General features: G+C 35.6%; 1 protein-coding gene across 5 annotated transcripts in view; it reads right to left on the bottom strand.

Annotated features, from left to right (window-relative positions):
* The window catches only part of ARHGAP24 (Rho GTPase activating protein 24), a 527106-nt gene that overhangs the window by 281147 nt on the left and 221344 nt on the right, over positions 1-24615 (bottom strand). For all 5 annotated transcript variants that reach the window (XM_017959307.2, XM_031664078.1, XM_021939110.2 and 2 more), the window contains exon 3: positions 4760-4847. In XM_017959307.2, coding sequence (XP_017814796.1) covers positions 4760-4847 — 88 coding nt within the window. The remainder of the gene's footprint in view (positions 1-4759; positions 4848-24615) is intronic.

Genomic DNA, 24615 nt, shown 5'->3' with positions numbered 1-24615 from the left:
TGCCTGGAATTCAGACGTCTAGATACTGACAAGGCTACAGACATTATAATGGATACTGTAGTATTCTGCCTAGATCCCAAAGACTGGTATATTGGTTGCTGAAGGCACAAAGAGATTCTCATGGGAATTGTTCTACAACGGAGCAGGAAACAGCTTCACCCAAGTTTATCTGTCTCCCTGCTCCCAATCAATGACTAGCTGGCACCAGGAAACAAAGCCCCAGCCCCTCAGTTTGAAGAAATCTTGAGAGGGATCACAGCCTCAGGGGACCCCACTGGATCAGCTAAGACCTCAGCTGCTATGGCATTGCAGGGCAGGTGCTCCTGTCACATCCTGCTTTCCTCACTTCCTCGCAGAAAAAATATCTTCACAGAACCTTTCCCATGACAATCTAATGTCATTCTCCATCAGCGTGTGTTTCCTGGAATCCAATCTAAGATTATAGATAGAGGTAAATAAAACATTTTATCCCCATTATCCTGGAATTGCAGCTAAGTCCCACCCCCTGCTCCCCAAAAGAGGCTAAAACCCCACATTCTAAGTTGAAAAGACCAATGGAAATTGCGTCTAGCCACTTCTCTGCCAGGTTTACTGAGAGAAAGCATTGCATTTCTGAGAACCCAAATGGCCCTGACTGCTTTGAAGGGGAAACTAGAAATGAGGAAGTGCTACTTGGAGAAAGCAGTTTTCAAAATCAACACTGTTTTTTGAGGGGGAGGACTAGGAATTCTCCCAACTATCGGAACAAGAGTATTGCTGGTAAATTTTGATGTGTGTTAGAACAGTGACCCACTCCTTCTCTAAGTCAAGGACTCATGATGGCCTCTGAAGCTTGGCAAGTCACTGACCTTGCTGGGCACTGAAGCTGATAACCCGTGGAGAAAATGACAAGACAAAGGAGGCAGCAGCAGTGGAACAGCCTGCATTTCCCTTACATTGCAGGCCAGGGTACATGAGTTTCCTAGTTGCTGAATAAACACAAAGCAAGCAGCTGGCCTTTGAGCCCTTTTGCTGTATCCCATCCAACAGGACCATCCCAATGCCAGGAGAACACTAGCATGTGAAGTGGATTTCTAATTCCAGAGACCCTGAAAAATCCACACATGCACCTGTGAAAGATTCAGCCTTTAGAGAGGAATGTCTGTAATGATCAGTCAATGATCAGTCAGCAATATCAACTGTGTAGGAAGATCTCTACCTTCTTCCATCCATCTCTAGGTCTCATCATCAGAAAGGAAGGCAGAAAAGTAGGAAAGGAAGTATGTAAGGAGTTTCTCTCCACTTTAGCCACTAGAGTGACAAAGAGGTCTTTGCTGCAACAGGGGAGAAAAGGTCTTATGCAACAGGAAATAGTTCAGCATAGCAGAGTGGGGGCAGTTTCATATGATTGAGATTTCTCCATAAGCCTGGTAAATATATGCACTTCAATAAATATTTGTTTAGCACCATGTGTTATATTATGCTATTCCCAGGTGTTCGGTATACAGTAATAAGCAAGAAAGATGTGGTTTCTAAATATATGGAGGTACCTATAGTCCTCCTTTGTCTTATTTTGCCAATTTCTTGTCTGTTTCTTTGTCATTGTATTTTTTTCTCTGAGAAACTTCTCTCCTAAGAAAGCTATTACATCATTATTCCAATAATTACTCTTTATTTTTTAAAACATTTCAAGGAAAACTCAACTAGAACAGATTTAGAGAAGCAGAAACCAACTGCAAGTTCTTTCTTCAAGAACCGTTCGTTAAAGATTTGCCAATCTTTCCTTCTCAACCACATTTCCCAAAAGTTTGGACTTTGGCCATAGAAGTTCACTTCAGTCTAAAATTTGGCATGTCTGACAGAGAAGACTTCAAATTTGCCAATTTGGCTGATATCCCTTTGAATAATAAGTAGAGAAATAGGACAAATTTGGAGCAAAAAATCTGTAACTCATGGCATTATTCAGAGAGATAATTCATTTCATAGGATAATGAATCTATAGGAAATCAACCCTAAAACACAGTGGATTTATTTTCAGATAGGGTTTTACAAAAGCCTAAAATATGCGTACACATATAGTTTGTAAGCAAATATAAGTAATACACAAAGACCTGAGACACTCAATTTTATTGAAAATTCTTGTGTTTTATTATTTTTATATGATTTTCCTTGGTTTCATAGGATATTTCAGTATAAAGCAAAAGCAAAAATAAAACAAAATAAAAATTTCTACATATATATAGATACGTATGGAAAAATTATCAAGACATACAGTGCACATATGGATAAACTATATTCGTAACACACACACAAATGTGTATGTATGCATGTAGTGCTAGAATAATGGCAAAGAGCTTGCTAGAGACTTTTGTGAGTTCTGTTGGAAATTATTACGGGCAGATGAGATTAAAATATGTTAAAACATGTAATCTCCTCCTACTCACTGATAAACTCAGAATAGTTAGACTTGAGTTAGCTATCCATAAAGACAGACACTTGTTGGGTTTGTAAGCATCATCTTTATAACAGATTTTCAGAAGTGGCAATTGAAATAATTTTATAGAGAAAGCCAATCTAGAATAAATATGCTTTATGAGGATCTTCTGCCAGGTAGGCCCACAGCCTGCCGAGGGTTCTATACACGTTACCAACCACATTTCTGCAATCCTTGCTGCCTCCTATGCATTCCGACAAATAAAAACACTCTGTTGTAACATCCCAAATTCTCATGTTAAACAATTACACAACTGAAAAACTGAAAAATATTATCTTCTCATTCCCATTTGCAAAGATAAATTAATTGTTATGCTATCCCTGAATAACCTCAATAATGCAAATATTGATGAAAGTAATCTGATACAGATCCCATGTTATCACAGAAGTACAGAAGCGTTTGCCTGGAAACGCCATCCTGATGTCAAGGGCACACCAATAAAGCCCCGGTGACCAGGATGAATGGCACAGACACTGGATTCTCAATGTAGTGCTTTGTGTTTCCAGCTCTGTCTTCAAAGACACATTTGGAACACTTCTCTTCACACTCCATAAGAGGATTTAGAATTATAAAACCTAATTTAGCAGCTATTACATACTGTATTAATAATTCAGGAAGCATCTTTTCAAATGATCTAGTTGCATATTATATTTATCTCCATAATTACAGAAGCAAGCTTGAATTTCCTATAATTTTTTTGAAAGGACAACCTTCAGATTCCATATTACACAGTCTTAAACTTCTTAGACTTTGTTCTTCAAAAGCCATTATGTCATACGCACTGCATGTGAAACGGATGATTTAGAATAGCAATGTTGGAGAAGAGGTTTTATCCATTACTTCCTGGTCTTGAAGACATGGCTCTCTTTAAAACAGTATTGAAAATATCCATCTATATTACTTGAGAAGTTCTTCACCCAAAGATGAAACCTCCTTGCAGCTAGCAGACTGAATGAAAAAGTAGACCTCTAGCATTACTGGAGATAAAGAGTCAACCATCAGTTCAATACCATGCTGATTTAAAAGCCAACATGAGCTATTGTCTGAGAATAAATCGGAAAAGAAATTTCCTCTACTGATACTTCAAAGACTTTGTAACATCTGGAATCTGGTTCTATACAGGGTATTCCACTAAGAAGTAAGAATAAAAGGATTTTAATAAGGCAAATAAGATTCAGGTTTCTTACAATATGTTCTCCCTGGAGGGAAACAAATAACACATTGCATCTGACTAACCTTTCTGCACTTCAGCGGCATTAATTAACATTTAGTCATGGATTCCATCATGAGCCAGATGAACTTAGTGCTACAGCTGTTTTCATCGAGGGGAAAATACGCCTTTCCATTTTAGATTCCCAGCATTTATAAATATGGGAAAAAGACATTTTATTGACTGCTTTGTGGTAGCATTATTGATAAGAACTCCATATTACTTACCCAAATAAATTCACACCAACCCTAGACCGTGATCAAATCAATATCAATATTACATAAACTGGGTCAGCTGGAGCCAATACTATAAAAACCAGATTCCTACCTCCCTTTTTCTTACATTGAGGGACAAGGAAAGGTTGAAGAACTGATCAAAAAGGTAGGTATCATGCCCTTGGAGGAATTGTTGCTGGGTGAGTCAAAGATTTTAGTGAAGATCAGATACACTAAGAGAAATGAATACAGATGACTAGGAAAAACGAACGGATGTTTCAAAAGTTTAACTGCAGGATTTGATGTCTTGGCAGAGCTGTCTTCAGCTTTACCAGTGAAACACGTGGAAGTGGCTGGTTGGGAGCAAAGCTGAGGTACAGAACTGTAATACTTGGTCAGTATTACAAGTATTAAGGAGTAAGAGTTTTTGTTTTGTTTTATTTTGCTTTGCTTTTAGCAAAATCTCCTTTAAGATGCAATTTTGTGAGGAAATATGTCAGTGACTCCACTGGGCAAAGCATTCAACCTCTAACACCTTGTCAAATTTCATATCACAAGCGCACTATAAAATCAAATTCACTTCAAGAGTCCTGAACAAATACTGTGTCATGACTTGTGGTCAACTATGGAGTCTCATGGACAAAGGAAAATCCGGTAGTTACATGGTCAGAGTATGTGTGTGTGAGTGCATTCATTTGTACTAGTATATAAACCTGCAGTTATTATCTGTGTCAACACTAACCAAACCTCAAATTAAGGTTCTCAGTCATGATTCAAAAAAGAATGAAACCTGTCTGACCTATCTTCACCTTTACCAACACAGGATGACAATAATTTAATCAGACTCGAAAAATATCTTACCTGGAACTACTTCAAAAAGGAACTTCCCTGGGTTCTCTTCATTGCAGGGATGCTCAAAAACTTTATTTCCAGACAGAAAAATAGCACCCTGTGAACACAAATACTCAACACATCAACATCATTGGATAGCAAACATTATATATCATCATTATAATCAGTGAATATCCAAGGTGTATCTATAACTCAGTAATACAGTAAGATGCATCAGACTCTTATATTCCAAATAATCAAAAATTATGTGCCAGAATCATATTCACTCCAGATTTAACGAATACTTGTTGAGCATCTAATATGTATAAGACTAATATATATGTTAGCTGCTAGATTCATCTTAAGCACCAATTTATTAAACACATTCTGTGTGCCAGAAATTTTGCCAAGCATTCTACCCACACCATATTATTTAATTGTTAGTATAATCTTACAATGTAGTTATTCTTTTCCCCATTTTATAGCAGTGAAAAAAAGGGAGACTTAGACAAAGTTGTGATAAGCCTTCTCTTATCTCTTCACTCTTCTCTTTTCTCTCTCTCTTTTTTTTTTTTTTTTTGTTTTTTGAAATGGAGTTTTGCTCTTGTCACCCAGGTGGGAGTGTAATGGCGCAATCTCAGCTCACTGCAACCTCCGCCCCCTGGGTTCAAGCAATTCCACTGCCTCAGCCTCCTAAGTAGCTGGGATTACAGGCACCCACCACCACACCCAGCTAAATTTTGTATTTTTAGTAGAGACGGGGTTTCAACATGTTGGCCAGGCTAGTCTTGAACTCCTGACCTCAGGTGATCCACCCGCCTTGGCTTCCCAAAGTGCTGGGATTACAGGCATGAGCCACCACGCCCAGCTATCCTTTCTCTATCTTTACATTTCTCTCTTTAGTGGATCATTTCATTCAGTGCTGAGATATATTTAAAATTCCGTGCCATTTAAAAAAATTACTTTTGACTTCCTGCTATCATTCCATTTTTTTTTTCTTTGCCTATTGTCTATACTGAATCTATTTCCTCACTGTATCCGCTGCAGCCTGGTTGATGCACCCAGCATTCCACTTACATGACTCTCACAACCTACATGTTTGATAATGTTCACTTTTCAGTGACTTGACTTTCCGGTAGTGTTCATCACTATTGACCACTTTTTCCCTGAAGCACCTTCTTTCCTCGTTTCTTGGTTTTCTCTAGGTTTTTCCCTAATTTCTCTGTTGTCTGAATCTCTTTTGCTGACTCTAATTGACCTTTAAATATTAGAGTTTTTAAAAAGATTTATCCAATAATTTCTTCTCTTCTGACTCTAGTACTCTCTTTCTCCAGGCTATCTCATCCATGCCTATGACTTCAATAACCAACTGTAAGCCAATGAATATCAGAGTAATATTTCTAACCTAGGACACTTTGAGCTTCAGATACATTCAAAAGCTTATTTGACATTTCCACTTGGGTATTTCAAAGTCATCTCAAACTTAACTTAGTCAAATTAAAATGCAAGTAAATCTGGCTCTCATTATGTATCCCCCAGCTCAGTGACTGACACCCTCTTCTATTCAGTTGCAAAAGCCAGAAATGTATAAATCATTATCTCTACTATGTATCTCTACTACTACCACTCTCTAATTTCAGGCAACTATTATCTCTCGTCTTGAACTTTTCAAATGCCCCTTCACTGAATTCTCCACAATATTCTAACATCTTTCAATCCATTTTTATTTTTCTTATTGCACCTGGAGTGTTTTTAGAAATAAAACTTTGGCCAGGCACGGTGGCTCACGCCTGTAATCCCAGCACTTTGGGAGGCCAAGACCATCCTGGCTAACACGGTGAAACCCCGTTTCTACTAAAAAATACAAAAAATTAGCCTGGCGTAGTGGCTGGCAGGCGCGTGTAGTCCCAGCTACTTTGGAGGCTGAGGCAGGAGAATGGCGTGAAGCCGGGAGGCGGAGCTTGCAGTGAGCCGAGATCTCGCCACTGCCCTCCAGCCTGGGCGACAGAGCGATGGAGCGAGATTCCGTCTCAGAAAAAAAAAAAAAAAAAAAAAAACCACTTTGATGTTGCTACTTTCCTGCTTAAAAATCTTCCACGGCTTTCATTTGCTTTAGGAAAAAGGTCGAGGTGGTCTGGCTCCACCCACATCTCTAAGTTAATGTTTCTGCTCTTAAACTTTTTTGCTTTCTATGGCTTTCTATCATCCAGAAACTACCCTTCTATAAATGGCAGCATGCTCCCATCTACCCTAGGACAACATTCTCTCCCTGGTAATTTTATACTATTTTTAAGATTGCCTACATTTAAAATATACTTGCATGGATTCTTGAATTTTTCCTGGACTGATTTACCATTGTATGTAGTTATGTTATTTGTAAGATGAATTGATTAAAGTCCATCTCCCTCATTAAACTGTAAGGGAAAAATAATATGTGTTTTGCTCCCTAATTTACTACCAATGCTAAGCATTTTACCTGGCATATAGTTAATGTCTAAAAATGTGTATTGTTGAGTGAATGGAAACTGTTAACATAATGAAGCCAGTGTTAAAAACTAAGTGTGCTGAACTCAAAAGCCCATGCTCTTGTCCACTGTATCATATTGTCCATTTTTCCCAGCTCAAAAAATAGTACTGTTTAGCTAAAGTAGTATTTTACTCAATTTTCAACCTACTTGGTTTGGCACAGAAAATTATAGTCCTCAGCCATTTCTCTCTTTCTGGGCTTAGACTGATAAAGCATAGCACTCTCCAACCAAAACCCAAGAAATTGTGCGTTAAAGGATCCCTCTCCCTCCATGCCTTACAAGGTGAAGTGTTGGAGGAATTGCCTTTGTTCTTCTCTAGGAAGTACATTTTCCTGCTTTTTTATCGTGTCTAGTTTTCTCTGGCCTATAGATCCCATTTCCCATTTTGTTTCCCTATCTTTGACGCAATTTTTAAAAATTGCTAAATACTTTGAAGATACTCATTGTAATAAAGACCTTTTATTACATAAATTTAATCTATATGGTTTCTACATAATGTGTAAAAATAATTGTTTCAATTAAGAATTTATTCTACTTACTGAAATGACTTTGCAAAGTAATTCATTTTGTGATTTATCTCAGTTTTAGAACATAGCATCTAATATTCATTTTATCCACGTGTGTTTGTGTGTGTATGTATAGCTCCTGTTTAATTCTATATCTTCAAGCTCTACTTAAGATCTTGAATTGTACTTGTGCCATATAAGTTGAATTCAAGCAACACTCTGGCATAAATGCTACCTCCATGAAATCTTAAGCTATCACATTTGGTAATTTAAAAACTCCAAGTGATGCTATACTTTGTTGTCTTTTTTGTACATGTGAAACAGCTACTTCTGGCTGAAATTTTTATTAACATTTTCTTATTTGACATTATATAAATTTTATATTTTGACAAGTTTTTCAAACAAATTATAACATAAAAATAGTAGTTTAAATATCAACAGACAAGGTTTAGGGCAAGATATGCTGTAACTGACAAACATTTACTGTGGTTAATTTACTAAGTCATTCAGTAAATAAAATAAAGTCCTTTAACTGCAATTGTTAACTTGATCACATTGTATAGAGTCCATTCTGTAAAGTCCATAACTAAGGGAAATGTCTTAATTGTGATAGTTATTTTCAAAGCGTTTAGCAATGTTTACAGTGTTGAAAATACAGGTAAACAAACAAAAATCTCTAATTTACCCACTACAGATAAACAATGTTAACACCATATAAATTCTCCCATACTTTTATTTATTTGTGCATGTGTGTATAAACATACAGAGCAATTTTCACAAAACAGTAATCAAAATAAAAAGATATTTATTATCTGCTTCAAAACTTAAAAGTCATGTATTGTTATTATGCCAAATGTAGTCATCTACAGCATTTTAAAAAGCTGAATTCTATAGTACTTGCTTGAGTATACATACTTTTATGTCCTCTGCTGCTGTAATATGTTTATAATTTTTGTCTTATAAGGAACATTTTATGTTATAAAGAACATGAAGAACATCCATGAAGCTAAGTCTTTGAGCTTTTCCCTAATGTATTCCTTTAGGGCAAATACCTAAGAGATAAATTAGCCGTTAAAAAGTATGTACTGCTTGTTTGTGTGAGTTGGTCAGTTCTTCCATAGCTGCTCTAAATTAACCAAAGAAGCAATGAACTAATAAACAAGTACAACTCAGGTGCCCAATCTAACTCAAAAAGTAATATGTTGACAGACTACCATGTCTCAGATATTATTTCTTTAAATATCTCAGGTGCTGTGAAGTGTGTGAAAGAAATACAAGTACTCTCAGTACAAGAATAACACAGTACATAATTTTAAAACAAATGAGTGTGACACTATTTAGAAAATCAAGTAAATATAATAAAAGTTTAAGAAGAGAGTGTCATAAGGGCAGGCTGATTAGTTAGGAAACAGTATATAAAGGAAATGGTTTCAAGAGGAAGATAGGGTTTTAAGATTTAGTGGCCAAGGGGTAATCTTTCAAAGTAGAGGAAATAACATCAACCAAAGCAGAAATTAGAACCATATGTGCAAAGCACATTAGAATAAGCAAAAGACCCATGTGGAGGAATAATTAGGAAGTGAAGATTGTTGGTTACATGTGCTGAGGATGTGTTGTAGAAATTCTAAGCCTAGGCAGAGGATGTTACACTTGATATCTGTAGCAGCTGAGAGCCAGGGTAGGTTCTTGAGCAAAGCAGATGGAGATTTAATGATACCACACTCTTAAAAGTTTGTTATCATACAGTAACTAATTTGACATAAGGGGGTAAGGTCAGGAAAGGTGTTGGCAGTAGAAACGGCATACATTTGCATTACAGATGCATTATTATATATTGTTAAGAAACATGTATAGAAACTAGCCATAGCTTAAGCAGGAAACAAAGAAGGAAGAGTAAAAGATGACTTCAATTTTTCTCTGTATCTAGAAGAATGTTTCCCATGTTAGAAATGGGAATTAGGAATATTTAAGCTCCATACAGCCCATGCACTTGAGTCAAAACCATGTGATATTTTAAAATTCTCTCTTAGTAGATATGATGGATATTCTGTTTGTTCCCCCAGATATTCTCTCCACTCCTCACTCTATTCCATGCTCTAAGAGATTAATCTCCGTAAATTCTATAAACCAAGCTCTCTTGATCTCTGGCTTCAGGTTGCGTTAGAAAGGCTACATCGGGATGTCAGAAGAGCACAAAAGAGACAGGTCAAGATATTTATTCACCTGTTTCCTTCCATGCTAGTTGCAACATGGTCCTACTTGTATTGCGGTAAATCTTAAAGTCACAGGCTTCCCCAAATTCCAGTAGAGCTAAGAGTGGTCAGAGGTTCCTCTCTGTTTTTCACCTCAGGGTGTTTTACCCATCCATTGGTTTTCATTAACCTTTCCAACACTTGGTAAAAAAATTTTTTTTAATCACACGCTCTTCAATTATCCCTTTTGGGACAAAGCTATCAATTACTTGCTGGAATACTGAGTGACAAAAGAACCAGGGTGCAAGTGTCTTGAGTTTTCTAAGTAAGGGCATGTCATCGCTGATGTTCAATATGCCTCATGGCAAACTTTGGATGATCAGAGAGAAGAGGCTCAAGTACAACAAGGAAATGTAACCTTTTTGATAAGAGTTCAGCACATATGGCAATAATTTCATGACAATAATTAACCAGCACATTCAAAATGGAATTATACATATTTTTATTCCTGAAAAGAAATATTCCTTTTATAATGAATCTTTACAACTTCAAAATGAAATATGATAAACAAAATCTTTTATAGTTTGACAGCTAAGAGTTGGCAAAAGTGACATAATTCATAACCATACTAGTAGTTTGCTGTCAGCTAAAATTACTATTAAAAAGAAAGCTCATATCTAGTTAATACCAGATCACTAAGCCAAAACCACATAAGATTGGGGTAAGGCTAGATGCTGTTGAAAATAGACACAGGGATCTTATTCTTTGGAATTTGGATTGGAAAAAAACACGTATGTGCAATAGCTCTGTTAGTTTAATAAGCACAATCTTGAGATTTTTTTCCAGCATAAACAATGACTATGAGCATCACAATGAACTAGAAAAATCTCAGCTTGAAAATATATGTCTATTTTTAATAAGATTAGACAGAGGTTTGAAAGTGAGATCAAGATGAAATAAATATTATTCAACAGGTTTTATTAAAACAATATGTTGGTTCAATTTTTTTCTTTATAGCAAGTAATTTCATTCACTTATTAAATAAATATTAACATTAATTAAACAACATGTAGCAAGTCCCAGGCCCTGTTCCTGGCACAGAGAACATAAAGGCGAGAAAGGCCAATAAAGTCTTTGCACTCCTATATCCAAAAATTACTCAGGGAAGGCAGAAAATTGAAAAAAAGGTATTACATATTAAGGCCCTGTTATGAAAAGAAAACAGGATACTGTACACTTATGAAAAATATTAAATTATAACCATAACTGTTCTGACTATATAATAATTTCCTGATAACAATAAATTTTGTGATTAAGTAAATCTATTCTAGAGTCAAATTACCTAGGTTCAGGTTCCCATAACACCTTTTAGTCCCACGACTTCAGGCAAAACATTTCTCGCCCTTCCTCAGGTTCTTCATCCGTAAAACGGGATAAAAATAGATCCTACTTCATGGCATCATTGTTAGCTAATACATGCGAAGTTTGTAGAAAAATGCCTGGTACACAGTATTTATTATTTTAATATTTAAAAATCTAATATACCAGACCTTTAAGCTATTTGGGGCCCATATTTTGCTAATCCCCAAATAATGAAATGATTGTAGTAAAGTTTCAATGTATATCTGCTTGTATTATTACCTAGGTGAGTAAACAGAGAGATAAACTAACTAGAAACTTTGAAGTCAGTTTTTACTATCATGTTTGCAAGGCTAGACTGGTTAGTAAAACAAACCTCTAATTAGCAATCTAATAATAAATACTATAGCATTTGATGTTGACAAGGATGATTAGTGATATTTCTTGACTATTACTTTGCTAAACACTTTGCAGGTAATTTATGTCATTGATTCACCAAATTACTCTGTAACATAGGTATTTCTCTTTTTATAAATGAGAAAAATAAAGCTCAGGGAACAACAGGCAGACTCTGGCATGATAAATTCTTAACACATATTTGTGTGAATAAAAAGTAATGGAATAAATGCAAACTGCTTTAAGGATTTACCTTTAGCTGTTAAACCAATTTATGTTCCTCTTTCTAATCAATTACTGCTATTAAAGCAGTTTGGGGAAGTTTTATAAATAGTTATCAAGTTTCTTCTTAGCCTCTGAAATTAGTTACATAGATTCCTGGGGTACCGCCAAGGGAAGAAAAGAGATGGGAAGACTTGCAAATTGGTAACCATTTTGGAATCTACCCTAGTAATTCTGATGCATAATTTTTTGGGGGGAACACTGACCTAAGCATTGTTATAAATTTCCTTATAGAAAACTATAGCATACTACCAATAAAGGTGTACACACTGTAGAATGTACAATATTCTCAGTTAATAAAAACACAAAAGCAAGGAAAACATGTAATATTTCCAAATCATTATTTAAATTAAAAATGACACACATAATTGTATAAGACTATTTTATAAATAGCAAATAAATAGAAACCAATTATTTATACAGATGTCTCATCTTGCTGTTTTATATTGTAAACTGCAGATCTACACTTGAGAAGCATTATCATTCTGGGCTCATTTAATTTTAAAGCATTTTCATTATATTATTTAATATTACAGGTATTCAGATCCTAGGAGACTAACAGGAGTGCATTAATTTTGATAGAGAAAAATATATGTAGTATTTTGAGTGTTCCTGATATAACTCATTTTAAAACATTTAACCCTTTCTTTTTTAGGCAAGGATCCTTTACCCCATGTAAATTTCCACACTGGACAGAACACAGGAACATGAATTTCTTCTCAGATAGAGTTTTCCTGCATGACCATTCTTCTTGGGAGCATAGCCATCACCAGTCTAGCTACCCTGGGGTCACTTCTGTTTTTTAACATGTTTTGATTCATTGGAGAATAGAGACATTCTCTGGAACATCCCACTACCTTTCTTGAGGTGCTCTTTGTTATTTTCAAAAAATTTTAATTAAGACAAAAACTAATGCAAATGTTGACACAAAACTACCCGCCAACAATTTCCATTCCAAGTTCCTCCACTTGGAGTGCCTTTTCCCACCCTGAATTGTAATAAGTAACATCTACAGAGGTTTACTGTGTGCCATAACTATTGTCATCTCACAGAAGGAATGGTAAAGCACCAGTAAGTTGAGGAGCATGCAGCTGATAAAGTCAGAGACACAATTGATCTTGAGGAGTCCAAGCTCCACTTCCTTAACCAGATCATCTGTGAAGGGAGACGTCCTGTGATTTAATGACTCCTTCACTTATTCATTTATTCATCAAACATAGATGTAGGACATTGAAAATGCCAACATGCTTAGAAAAAAATGAAACTGTTAATATAGGTTATTTTTAGATAGTCAGGTTATAGATGATTTTTATTTTGCTAAATTTTTCTATTTAAATTTTGTTTTTAAATAATGAGTACATATTACTTGTGCACTAAGAAAAACATAGAAATATGTTTTTATTAATTAATGAACTTATTTGTTTGAGGTAGGGTCTGACTCTGTCATCCAGGCTGGAGTACAGTGGTGAAATCACAGCTCACTGCAACTTCAGACTCCCAGGCTCAAGCCACTTCCCATCTTAGCCTCCTGAGGAGCTGGGACTCCAGGGACTCCAGGTGCATGCCACCATGCCTGGCTAATTTTTTTATTTTTTGTGGAGATGGGGTTTTGCCATGATGTCCAGGCTGGTCTCGAACTCCTAAGCTCAAACGATCTGCCCATCTCAGACTCTTCAAGTGCTGGGATTACAGGTGCAAGCCACCATGCCCAGCCTAGAAATATATTTTAAAAGCAAATAAAAATGACAGGAGATGGCAGGGTTGCACAAGGGCATTTGGGAACCTTAAACCTAGGTTTCTGCCTTGCAGTAAGGACTGTGGAAGGCAGTCCTAGAAATTGTGTAAATATATATCACTTACTGAATAATGGCCACCCAAAGATGTCAGGTCCTAATCCCTGAAACCTGGAAATGTTACTTTATTAGAAAAGAGGGCCTTTGCACATGTGATTAAAGAGCATGACAGAGAGATTATCCAGGATTGTCTGGGTGGGCCCTAAATCTAGTGGAAAGTGTCCCTATAAGAGAAACAGGGAGATTTGGTTCACACACAGAGGAGAGGCTACATGAACATGGAGGCAGAGATGGGTATGACACAGCCACAATCCAAGGATTGCTGACAGTCACCAGAAGCTGGAAATGAAAAGGAACAGATTTCCCCCCAAACCCTCAGAAGACAGTCCATAAATGTCCTTTGTTTTAATCCACCAAATTTGTGACAATCTGTTACAACAGCCAAGGGAAACTAATACAAAAGAGGCGGCGACAACACTTCCAATGACCTAGAAAGGAGCCTGTAAACAGCTGGGGTTTTAAAATGAGTCCACCCTAAATCCTCAAATACTGGCAAATGGTCCTAACTTTTAATTAGCCAATCATTTTTGGGGAGAATCCAGAGTGTGGTAACCAAAGAAAATCCTTTCTCACGCCGCCCTCTCCTCTGTTTAATAGGAGGAAACTGTTAAACCAATGGCACGTTAATGTCCTTGGAACCCCAAGGCAGAGTATCTGTGGTAAGAAACTGAATTCAATTACTAAATGCCATTTTACAACTTTTATTATTTCTCAACTAGGAAAAGAAATATGAACTGTTCAGGGGGTGGTAATGACACATGTCTGAAGCAATGTCTACGGCAATAGACAAAAAGAAAAAGAATAGGGAGGGTTTCGAAGTTTGTGTCTCATTATGAAACAAATGTGAAGAGCGAAAACTAGTCATAGCTGTACCATATTTATTATGGGAAACTCTAGGACTCTAAAGAGAAGGGCCCAATACGCCATTATCTGTGGACCAGAAAATTGATGATAAAATAGCCTCATTTGAGATCTTGTTTTAATTAACTAATAAACCCTCTGTGTGTTTAAAAAATGAAGTGGAAAGGACCTAGAATTAGCTTTGGAAGAAACTATGTAATCTTTAAGTCTGGAGTACCAGAATAACCTGATATGCTGAATACAATGACCTTGCTAATTTTTTAACAACCAAGTAAAATTGTTTTATAGCCAGGTTAATAATTTTCCACATATTTGAATCTTACATTTAGAAAGTTTCATAGGGAGAACAATGTCTCAGCAGGAAGAAAGCAATTTAGAACTTAATCACACAGATGCTTTTGACATTCTGAATTTGATTTTTAAAAAATCAATTTGATGTAAACTTTTAATACAGTTTTAATTTTTAAACCAAGATAATATTTTATGTATTCATAGATTAGAATTAAAAATGAAAGTAATATGCAGAGAAAAACGTATTTCACAAAAACGTTAATACTTTTGCTATATGGTTTTTTTTTTTTTTTTTAAGTTTTAAGTTCAGGGGTACATGTCTGGGTTTGCCATGGGGGTTTGTTATATAGATTATTTTGTCACCCAGGTACTAAGCCTAGTACCCAATAGTTATTTTTCCCACTCCTCTCCCTCCTTCCACCCTCTACCCTCCAATAGGCCTCAGTGTCTGTTGTTCCCCTCTATGTGTCCATGTGTTCTCATCATTTAGCTCCCACTTATAAGTGAGAACACCTGATATTTGGTTTTCTGTTCCTGCATTAGTTTTCTAAGGATAATGATCTCCAGCTCCATCCATGTACCGCTAAAGGACATGATCTTGTTCTTCTTTTATAGCTGCATAGCATTCCATGGTATATGTGTACCACATGTTCTTTATTTAATCTACATGGGTATTTAGGTCTTTGCTATTGTGAATAGTGTTTCAATGAACATACACGTGTATTGTCTTTATGACAGAATGATTAATCTTCCTTTGGGTACATACACAGTAATGGGATTGCTGGGTCGAATGGTAGTTCTGTCCCACCAAGAGCGTATAAGCATTCCTTTTTCTCAGCAACCTCGTCAGCAACTGTTATTTTTTGATGTTTTAATAACAGCAATTCTGACTGGTATGAGACAGTGTCACACTGTGATTTTGATTTGCATTTCTCTAATGATTAGTGATGTTGAACTCTTTTTTCATATGCTTTTTTGCTGCATGTGTGTCTTCCTTTGAAAAGTGGTCACGCCCTTTGTCCACGTTTGAATGGGGCTTATTTTTTGTTGTAAATTTTTTGAAGTTCCTTATAGATGTTAGATGTTGGACCTTTGTCAGATGCATAGTTTGCAAATTTTTCTCCCATTCTGTAAGTCATCTCTTTACTCTGTTGATAGTTTCTTTTGCTGTGCAGAAACTGTTTAGTTTAATTAGATCCCATTTGTCAATTTTTGCTTTTGTTGCTTTTGGTGTCTTTGTCATGAAACATTTGCCTGTTCCTATGTCCAGAATGATATTGCCTAGGTTGTCTTCCAGGGTTTTTACAGTTTGGGGTTTTACATTTGATCCATTTTGAGTTGATTTTTGTATATGTTGTAAGGAAAGGGTCCAGTTTCAATCTCCTGCATATGGCTAGCCAGTTATCCCACTACCATTTATTGAATGAGTCCTTTCCCCACTGCCTGTTTTTGTCAGCTTTGTTGAAAACCAGATGGTTGTACGTGTGCAACCTTATTTCTGGGTTCTATTCTGTCCCATTGGTCTATGTGTCTGCTTTTGTAACAGTACTGTGCTATTTTGGTAGTATAATTTGAAGTTGGATAGTGTGACGCCTCCAGCTTTGTTCTTTTTGCTTAGGACTGCCTTGGCTATTTGGGCTGGTTTTTTTAGTTCCATATAAATGTTTAAATATTTTTTTCTAGTTCGGAGAAGAATGCCATTGGTAATTTGATAGAAAAAGCTTTGAATCTATAAATTGATTTGGGAAGTATGGCCATTTTAATGATATTAGTTCTTCCTATCAATGAGCATGGAATGTTTTTCCATTTGTTTGTATCATCTCTGATTTTTCTGAGCAGTGGTTTGTAGTTCTCCTTGTAGAGATCTTTCACTTCCCTGGCTAGCTGTATTCCTAGGTACTTTATTCTTTTAGGGGCAATTGTGAAAGGGACTGTGTTCCTGATTTGGTTTGTGGCTTGATTGTTGTTGGTATACAGGAATGCTAGTGATTTTTGTACATTTTGTATCCTGAAACTTTGCTGAAGTTGTAAATCAGGTGAAGGAGATTTCTTTATTTGTGTGCTGATAAGGGGTTATTAATAAAATGCTAAATTGAAGTGATAATAGTAAATATTCTTAACTTAGTCCTAGTATTAAAATGGATGCTTTTAATATGTCATCACTGGTTACAATGATGACTGGAGGTTTTTTTTTTTTACAAGATACTGTGCTCTGTAACATTTTCAAAGGGTTCCCCTCTATTCCTAATTTACTAAGAATTGTTTTGTTTTCATTTTAATATCAGGAATGAGTGTTACATTTTATTATTATTATTTTTATCTGTGGAGATAATAATATGATATTGTATCTTGTAACCTATTATAATATTCATAATTATTAAATTTTAAATGAAGCAGACGAGATACTATATGTATATACCCATTTCATTTCTCTCCTGGGCAACCAGCAAAATTTTACTTCCCAGGCACCTTTGCATTAGGTGAGATCATGTGACTGAGTTCTGACAACTACTAAGAAAGGTAGAAGGGTAGTGCTAATGGTATGTAGCCCTAAAATGCCATGCTTTCTAAAGACCTCAAGAATAGACCTACATTATATTTATTTATCTATCCTCAATAGTTTAAAGGGTACTGGGAATATAGAAGGCACAGATAAAAGTTTACTGAATGGCTGATTAAATTAAGCCACCTAATTTTTTGGAGAGTTTCAGTATGTGTAAAATAGGGATAATATTAACAATGCATACTTAAACGAACATAGAGGATAACTTGGAGATTAAATAAGGCATGTGAAATTTGTAAACTGTAAGACTCAAGAGAAAATATAGTTTTATTTTGTTCTTTTATTCTCCCAGGAGAATCTGTCAAATGATAATAGATATAAGGTAAAATTGCTTTCTTAGGTGATTTGAGCTCTGTTTTATCAGAAGAATTTAAATATGATCTGAAAAACCCCTTGGTGGGGTTGTCAGGAAGGGGATGCCAAAAGAATGCGCCCTCTGACTTCTTGACATCAGCTGTCCTTTCCAACTGAATTGCACAGTGATGGAATAGAGCAGGAAGGTGAGTAAGATATGCATTCATCAGGGTTATTTTTTAGTAGGGGAAGACAGTAAAGTGGATAAGAGGATAGGCTTGAGATTCTGACAAATTCATTTTAAATTCCAACTTCCATGTCCTAAATATATGACTTTGGGAAAATTGTTATAAATATCTGTATCTCTGTTTTCTCATTAGTAAATGGACCTTTAAAAAAAAACAGTCTAACACAGAGGGCTGTTTTGAGGTTTAAATAAAGTAATAGATGTGAAGTGCATAACATAGTGCTGATACATGGTTAGGGATTAGTAAATAACAGCCATTATATTAACATCATTTTTCTTTTAAGTCTTGTTTGGTAACTAATTTGGTAATTACTAGAACAGAGTTTTCATACTCCACAAACATATATTATTATTATTTATATTTATGGTCTAATATTACCATACATATTGAAAAGTGATCACAAATATACATATATTACTCACAGTAATATATGCTGAAGAATAAACAAGGCCTGAACAAGAAAGTATTTGATGTGTCTGTGAGTTTTCAGGTTCATTTTGCAGGGAGATTTTCTTTGGCAAATTAGGAAATGAAGACCAGCAATCCTTTGACCTAGAACTAGTCCACGTTCTGAACAGCAATTTCCTCAGCTCTCTCAGATCATTATGCCACCTACCAATGACAGGCAGGTGGAGATTGGAAAATAAGAAGCCTATTATTTCCTTTCTTTTCTAAAAAGGAAATATACAATTAACAAGTAATTTATGACCTAAACCAGCTGCTTTGTGAATACTCAGAACTCAAGATGCAATAGTCATGCTGGTCTCCTTTTCATTCCAGGTTAAGGTAATCAACTTTCATTCTTGTGCCAGAGACATCAGTGACCTAATTTTTGCCTAGGACAATAAACGGTCCAACGTTAATAATGTTCATTAGTGGTCCATTCCTTTTTTCAAGAAAATAGCACATATTGGGTCCTGCACATATGTCCAAAGGGCAGAAACTCTTTTCAACTATTTCTATTTGTAACAAAAAATAAAAAATCTATAAGGGATCCCTACTTGTTATTACCTATGTGTTTATCCAGAAGTTTCTGAGGATCTAAAGTCTGAATTTAAAATCAGCTTGTATTTTATGATTATTATAACCACCAAAGTATCAATGGTGCATATTATTGGAAATATTTTGCTAGATGTGGTGAAAATAAAAGTTAATGGTTCTTATCTCCATCAAAACAAAATACTAATTCAAGAAGCACAAGGAAGAGTTCAAACATTTCTCTGGTGAGGGGTAAAAAAAAGCACAAACAGATCATCTATATTTCAGCATTCTCTTTACCCACAAAATCTGGTAAAAATATTTCCTTGCATAGGTGTATAGCAGTGACGTTAGCAAAGAAATCTGAATTTAAAATACTATAAAGGCTGGGTATGGTGGCTGATGCCTGTAATCCTATCAATCAGTTTGGGAGGGCAAGGTGGGAGGATTTTTTGGCCCCAGGAGGTAACAGCAAGGGCAATATAGCAAGACTCTGTCTCTACAAAAAATTTTTAAAATTAGCCAGGCTTGGTAACATGCTCCTATAGCTCTAGTTACTCAGGAGGCTGAGGCAGGAGGATAACTTTAGCCCAGGAGTTCAAGGCTACAGTGAGCTATGATCGCACCACTGCACTTTAGCTGGGTGACAAAGCAAGACCCTGTCTCAAAACAACAGCAAAAACCCCTATAAATAAAATAAGGTGTTCATTTAATATATCTCAAAAATACATCTTTTTGGCTGGGTGCAGTGGCTCACGCCTGTAATCCCAGCACTCTGGGAGGCCGAGGCGGGCGGATCACGAGGTCAGGAGTGTGAGACCAGTCTGGCCAGCATGGTGAAATCCCAACTCTGCTAAAAATACAAAAATTAGACAGGCGTGGTGGTCGCTGCGTATAACCCCAGCTACTCAGGAGGCTGAGGCAGGAGAACCGCTTGAACCCAGGAGGCAGAGCTTGTAGTGAGTTGAGATCACACCACTGCACTCCAGTCTGGATGACAGAGTGAGACTCCGTCTCAAAACAAAAACAAAAACAAAAAGAACATCTTTTTGAAAAGCATGTGTTTCAGGGAAATGTGTTTTGTGTCAAGTGGAAATCTGTTTCACTAGATTTTTAAACTATATTAATGATGGTTAGTTATAGAAAAATGTTGATATAAAAGTGGACTCTATATTAAAATTTCTTATTACGACAGATGAGTTTTAGTAAGCAAGTTGAAATTTTATGTTATCAGTTCTTCTTAACTAGTAGTTTTCACAGTATATTAAGCATTTTTATTTAATAATCAAGCAAAATATATTTTTATTAAATTACTTTAAAATATGGCATATCCAGTGATCGAATGGATGTAGTATTTAACAGATTGGAAGTCCATCAAAAAAAAAAAAAAAGAATTTCTCTAACAATTTTACATCTACACATCACATAAAGTAGTTTAGTTACTCAGTTCATCCTCCTACCAATGCCTGAATTCTGTCTTCAACCAGCTGGAGGAAGATCTCTTCATAGTGGTCACCTCGATCTTTTTGAAGTTCTACTTCATACCCAGCTGAAATCTGGCTCTTGTGAATATCTGTGCCCTCTCCCCTGCAACCATTGGCTGAGAATATCCTCTGGTTCTTGACATTTTTAAAGACACCTGCCATGCCTACATTGTCTTCCTTTCCCCTCTTGATATTTTATTCATCTGTTAAGAAAAATTAACCTCCAGACCCCTCATGACCCAGATATTCCATCTAAATCCATGCTTATTTGTCACTGTAACCGTTACAGCATGGTGCTCTGAAACAGTGCCCAACATGAGAAACCACAGAAGAGAGAATAAAAACATGAATTCTGGAGTCAAACTGTCTTTTTTCACATAGAAACTTTCTTCCTTGTTAGGTACAACTTTGAGCAAGTTCCTGACCCTCCCTGTGCCTCATTCTCTTCATCTATAAAATATAAATAATACTAGCAATTAACTCATGACCGTTGATAGCTGAACACGATGCCTGCATGTGGTGAGCACACGAAAAAATGCTCATTTCTAAAAATGTTGGACTATAACCTTCCCTATCTACACAATGGAATTCAATCAAAAGGTTCTGAAATTTTGCTAACTCTACAGGTGTTCTGATGACATTGTTGTTGCTCACAGTCAGTGTCTAGTCACTTTCCACAGGAATATTTACACACATGCAAGTGATACTATATTCATTCAAGTAATTATTGAACTTAAATATGTATGTGTCTTATTTTTATATGTATATTTGTACATCTTGTTTAAATTTTCTTGTTGGTTTGAGTCAAAAAATTAAATTTTAGAGTTTAGTATCTGTCATTTGTGTAAATTTTAATACTTTACAAAGAAGTTTTAAATATATCTTAAATAAACTTGGTAAAAATCTCATATTTCATTAATTTTTTAATTTGTATTTTCTCATTTTATATTTTTAAATTTGGGATACATCTTATAGACAATAGTAGATCACAATTCAAATTATAGTGTGTTATTATTCTTAGTAACACCTAAAATGATGGTATGTCTTACATTTGATTTGGTCTGACATTAACTGAACTATGGTTTAAATGTGAAGAATAGGTATATTAATCATAAAAAGCAACAAAATCTAAAGGAAACTCTTATCTTTTCTACTTTCCTAAGTGATTCCATTCTACTTAGATTTATCCACTCCAAACTTTTAAAACTTATTGACCCTTGGTCAATCAAAGTACCTTATGATGTCTTCTTACTTTTCATTTAAAAAAAATTCTATCTGGTTGCTAATACATTCAAAAATCTTTAATAAGCCCTACTATCTGCTGATAAGTTATTGAGGATATAGTACTTAAAAACAAAGAACAAAATATAAGTTAACAAAAACAAAATGTAGATCTTGTCCTCGGAGTTTCCTTTGTAATGAACAAAGAGAAATATATGCCATATGATGCCACATATTACTTAAAGTTGTTCAAAATATTTTTAAATAAATGAAGACCAAAAACTGGGTGTCATAGTTTTTAATCCCTCTACAGGTCACAGCACATTGGCTTATATACTGTAAATGGACAATACATTCAGTACTTCGTGAAGGTCCTTTGGCAAAAGCTACATTTAGATACTGCCCAACTTCTCCTATCACTACCATATTTTCTCTTATTTTTCGATGGCCTCCATTCCAAAACTATCTTATAAAATAATTTTCTCATCATGGTCAATAAATTTTAACTCATAAATAAGGGGTTTGATGCTAACACTTCAACACATTCTCATAAGCATTTTTAGAAACCTGAAGTTGAGGAAGAAATGGTTTCTTTGACTAAAAGGCTGGAAGCTACAACGGTAGAAAGAAGATATACTGAAGTGCAGCATTAAAAATGTGTATGCAAATGTCCATAGTGGATCTACTAATAAATCTGACAAATGGAGTACAACCTAAATATTTTTCAGCAGGTGACTGGACAAAAAAACTGTGATATAGCCATACAATTGAATTGACTACTACTCTGTATTGAAAAGTAACTACTGGTAACACACAACAGCATGAAAGAATTTCAGGTGCATTATGTTCAATGAAAGATGACAGGCTCAAAGGTTACATGCTATAGATTACATAATATAACGTTCTGGCAAAGATAAAACTGCAGGGACAGAAAATATACCAGTCATTACCAGGGGCTGAGGGTGGGGGAGGGGCTGACTATGAAGGGGCATAGGGGATTTTTGGGGGGGGTAGCATAACTGTTCTATAGCTTGATTGTGGTAGTGATTACATAACTGTATGTAAATTATACCTCAATAAACCTGACTTTTAAAATGCAGTGTTGTTGATGCTCTGGGGTGTCAGAGAGTGCCTTAGTCTGTTTGGGTTGCTATAACAACATACCACAGACTGAATGACTTGTAAAAAAGATAAATGTCTTTCTCACAGTTCTGGAGGTTGAGAAGTCCAATACCAAGGTGCCAGCAGATTTGGTGTCTAGTCAGGGTCAGCTTTCTAGATGGCAGTCTTTTTGCTGTTACCTCACATGGCAGAAAGGGCAAGGATCTCTCTGGGGGCTCTTTTATAAGGACACAAATCTCATTCTTGAGGGCACTATACCCTCATGATGTCATCAACTCCCCCAAGTTCCCACCTTCTCATATCATTATCTTGGGGGTATTTCGATGTGTGAACGTAGTAGGGGACGCTAACTACAAACATTCAGAACATACAAGAGGGTTGCCCACTGCTGCCAGCCAAGTCAACGCAAAACAGTACTTCATACTTACTGGGTGTCTAGGACCATCTGTCATCTCATCTCACCTACCCTGAACATCTACCACACTCAATGCAGAGAAAACAGTAGTGTCTCTCACATGACACGTACTAAAAATATGTGTAGAATGAGAAGTTTAATAAATGAATAAAACCATGTGAATGAATTTCTTATATGTCTATGGTCTTGGTGACCAGGCAACTTTTAATTATTCTATTTCCACTGACTTAAAGGATAAAATTTACTTCTTTCATAGTCTCATTTTTATCAACAATGACCCACTTGTTTCAGTCATAATCTTGGTAGGATCCTTAGTTTCTTTTATATTCATTTTTCCCCTTCACCCTCCCAATAAGTGGGCTTCTCTTCTCTATTCTTTCCCCTAAGTAAATTCTCCTTTCACATGCTTCTCGGTGGTGGTCTCACTTCTGACCTCCACCTCTGCCCACCTCTGTCCATCATAGCTGGCCACAAAGAGCCTTCCCTGTCACTGTTCTGAGTATATTTTGTATTTCTCAGACCCCTTCATGGGTCACTTATAACAAGTTAAAATTTCTGTTTATGCTTACTTGCAGGTTGTTAATGAAGCTGGGGGACTGTAGATACTAGAGCTTCAATATACACATACAACAACCAAAGTCATGTAAAACTAAGCATCATCTACATTTTCACAATAATGAAAGCTGAAGTGAAATATTCAAAACCGAGTACAAATGACGCTGTAAATTAAATATGCATTTAAATCTTGACAATCTAGTCATATATTCTGCAAACAACCTCATCACAGGACATCAAAACTCACAAACCCCAGGGTGAACAAATGCGAAACAGAAGACAACATTTATATTTTTGTTTCTTGTATTTCATTGAATAACTTATTGACAATTTGTGTAAAAAAGTTTATCAAATTGGAGACTAATTTTTTATTGTTTCAAGTGTGTATTTTATAATACTTTAGAGACTACAAAATATGAATATATGTTAATGTATATGAAAAGATTTCAAAAATATATTTAATAAATTTTATAAAATAGCTGTCGAAAATGTTAATTATTAATTAAATTGATATGTTTGCTATGCTGCTAATAACCTAAAACAATCATTTCAAGGTATGCATTATTCTAATTTTAAGAACGTTGCATCTGTATAAATACAATGTACATCTGTTTCTCTAGGCAGAAGAAGAAAAGTAGATATTTTTTGAAAACTTGTTTCACTTCTCTGTTTTGTTCTGCCTTTTCACCAAAACATAATAGAATGTACTTCCCCTTTTAAGTTACTTCTCTTCCTTTG

This window comes from Papio anubis, chromosome 3 (assembly GCF_008728515.1).
Source record: "Papio anubis isolate 15944 chromosome 3, Panubis1.0, whole genome shotgun sequence".
NCBI lineage: Eukaryota > Metazoa > Chordata > Mammalia > Primates > Cercopithecidae > Papio > Papio anubis.
Note: the sequence above shows the minus strand (reverse complement) of the source record. Positions and strands in the feature narration are given on the sequence as shown.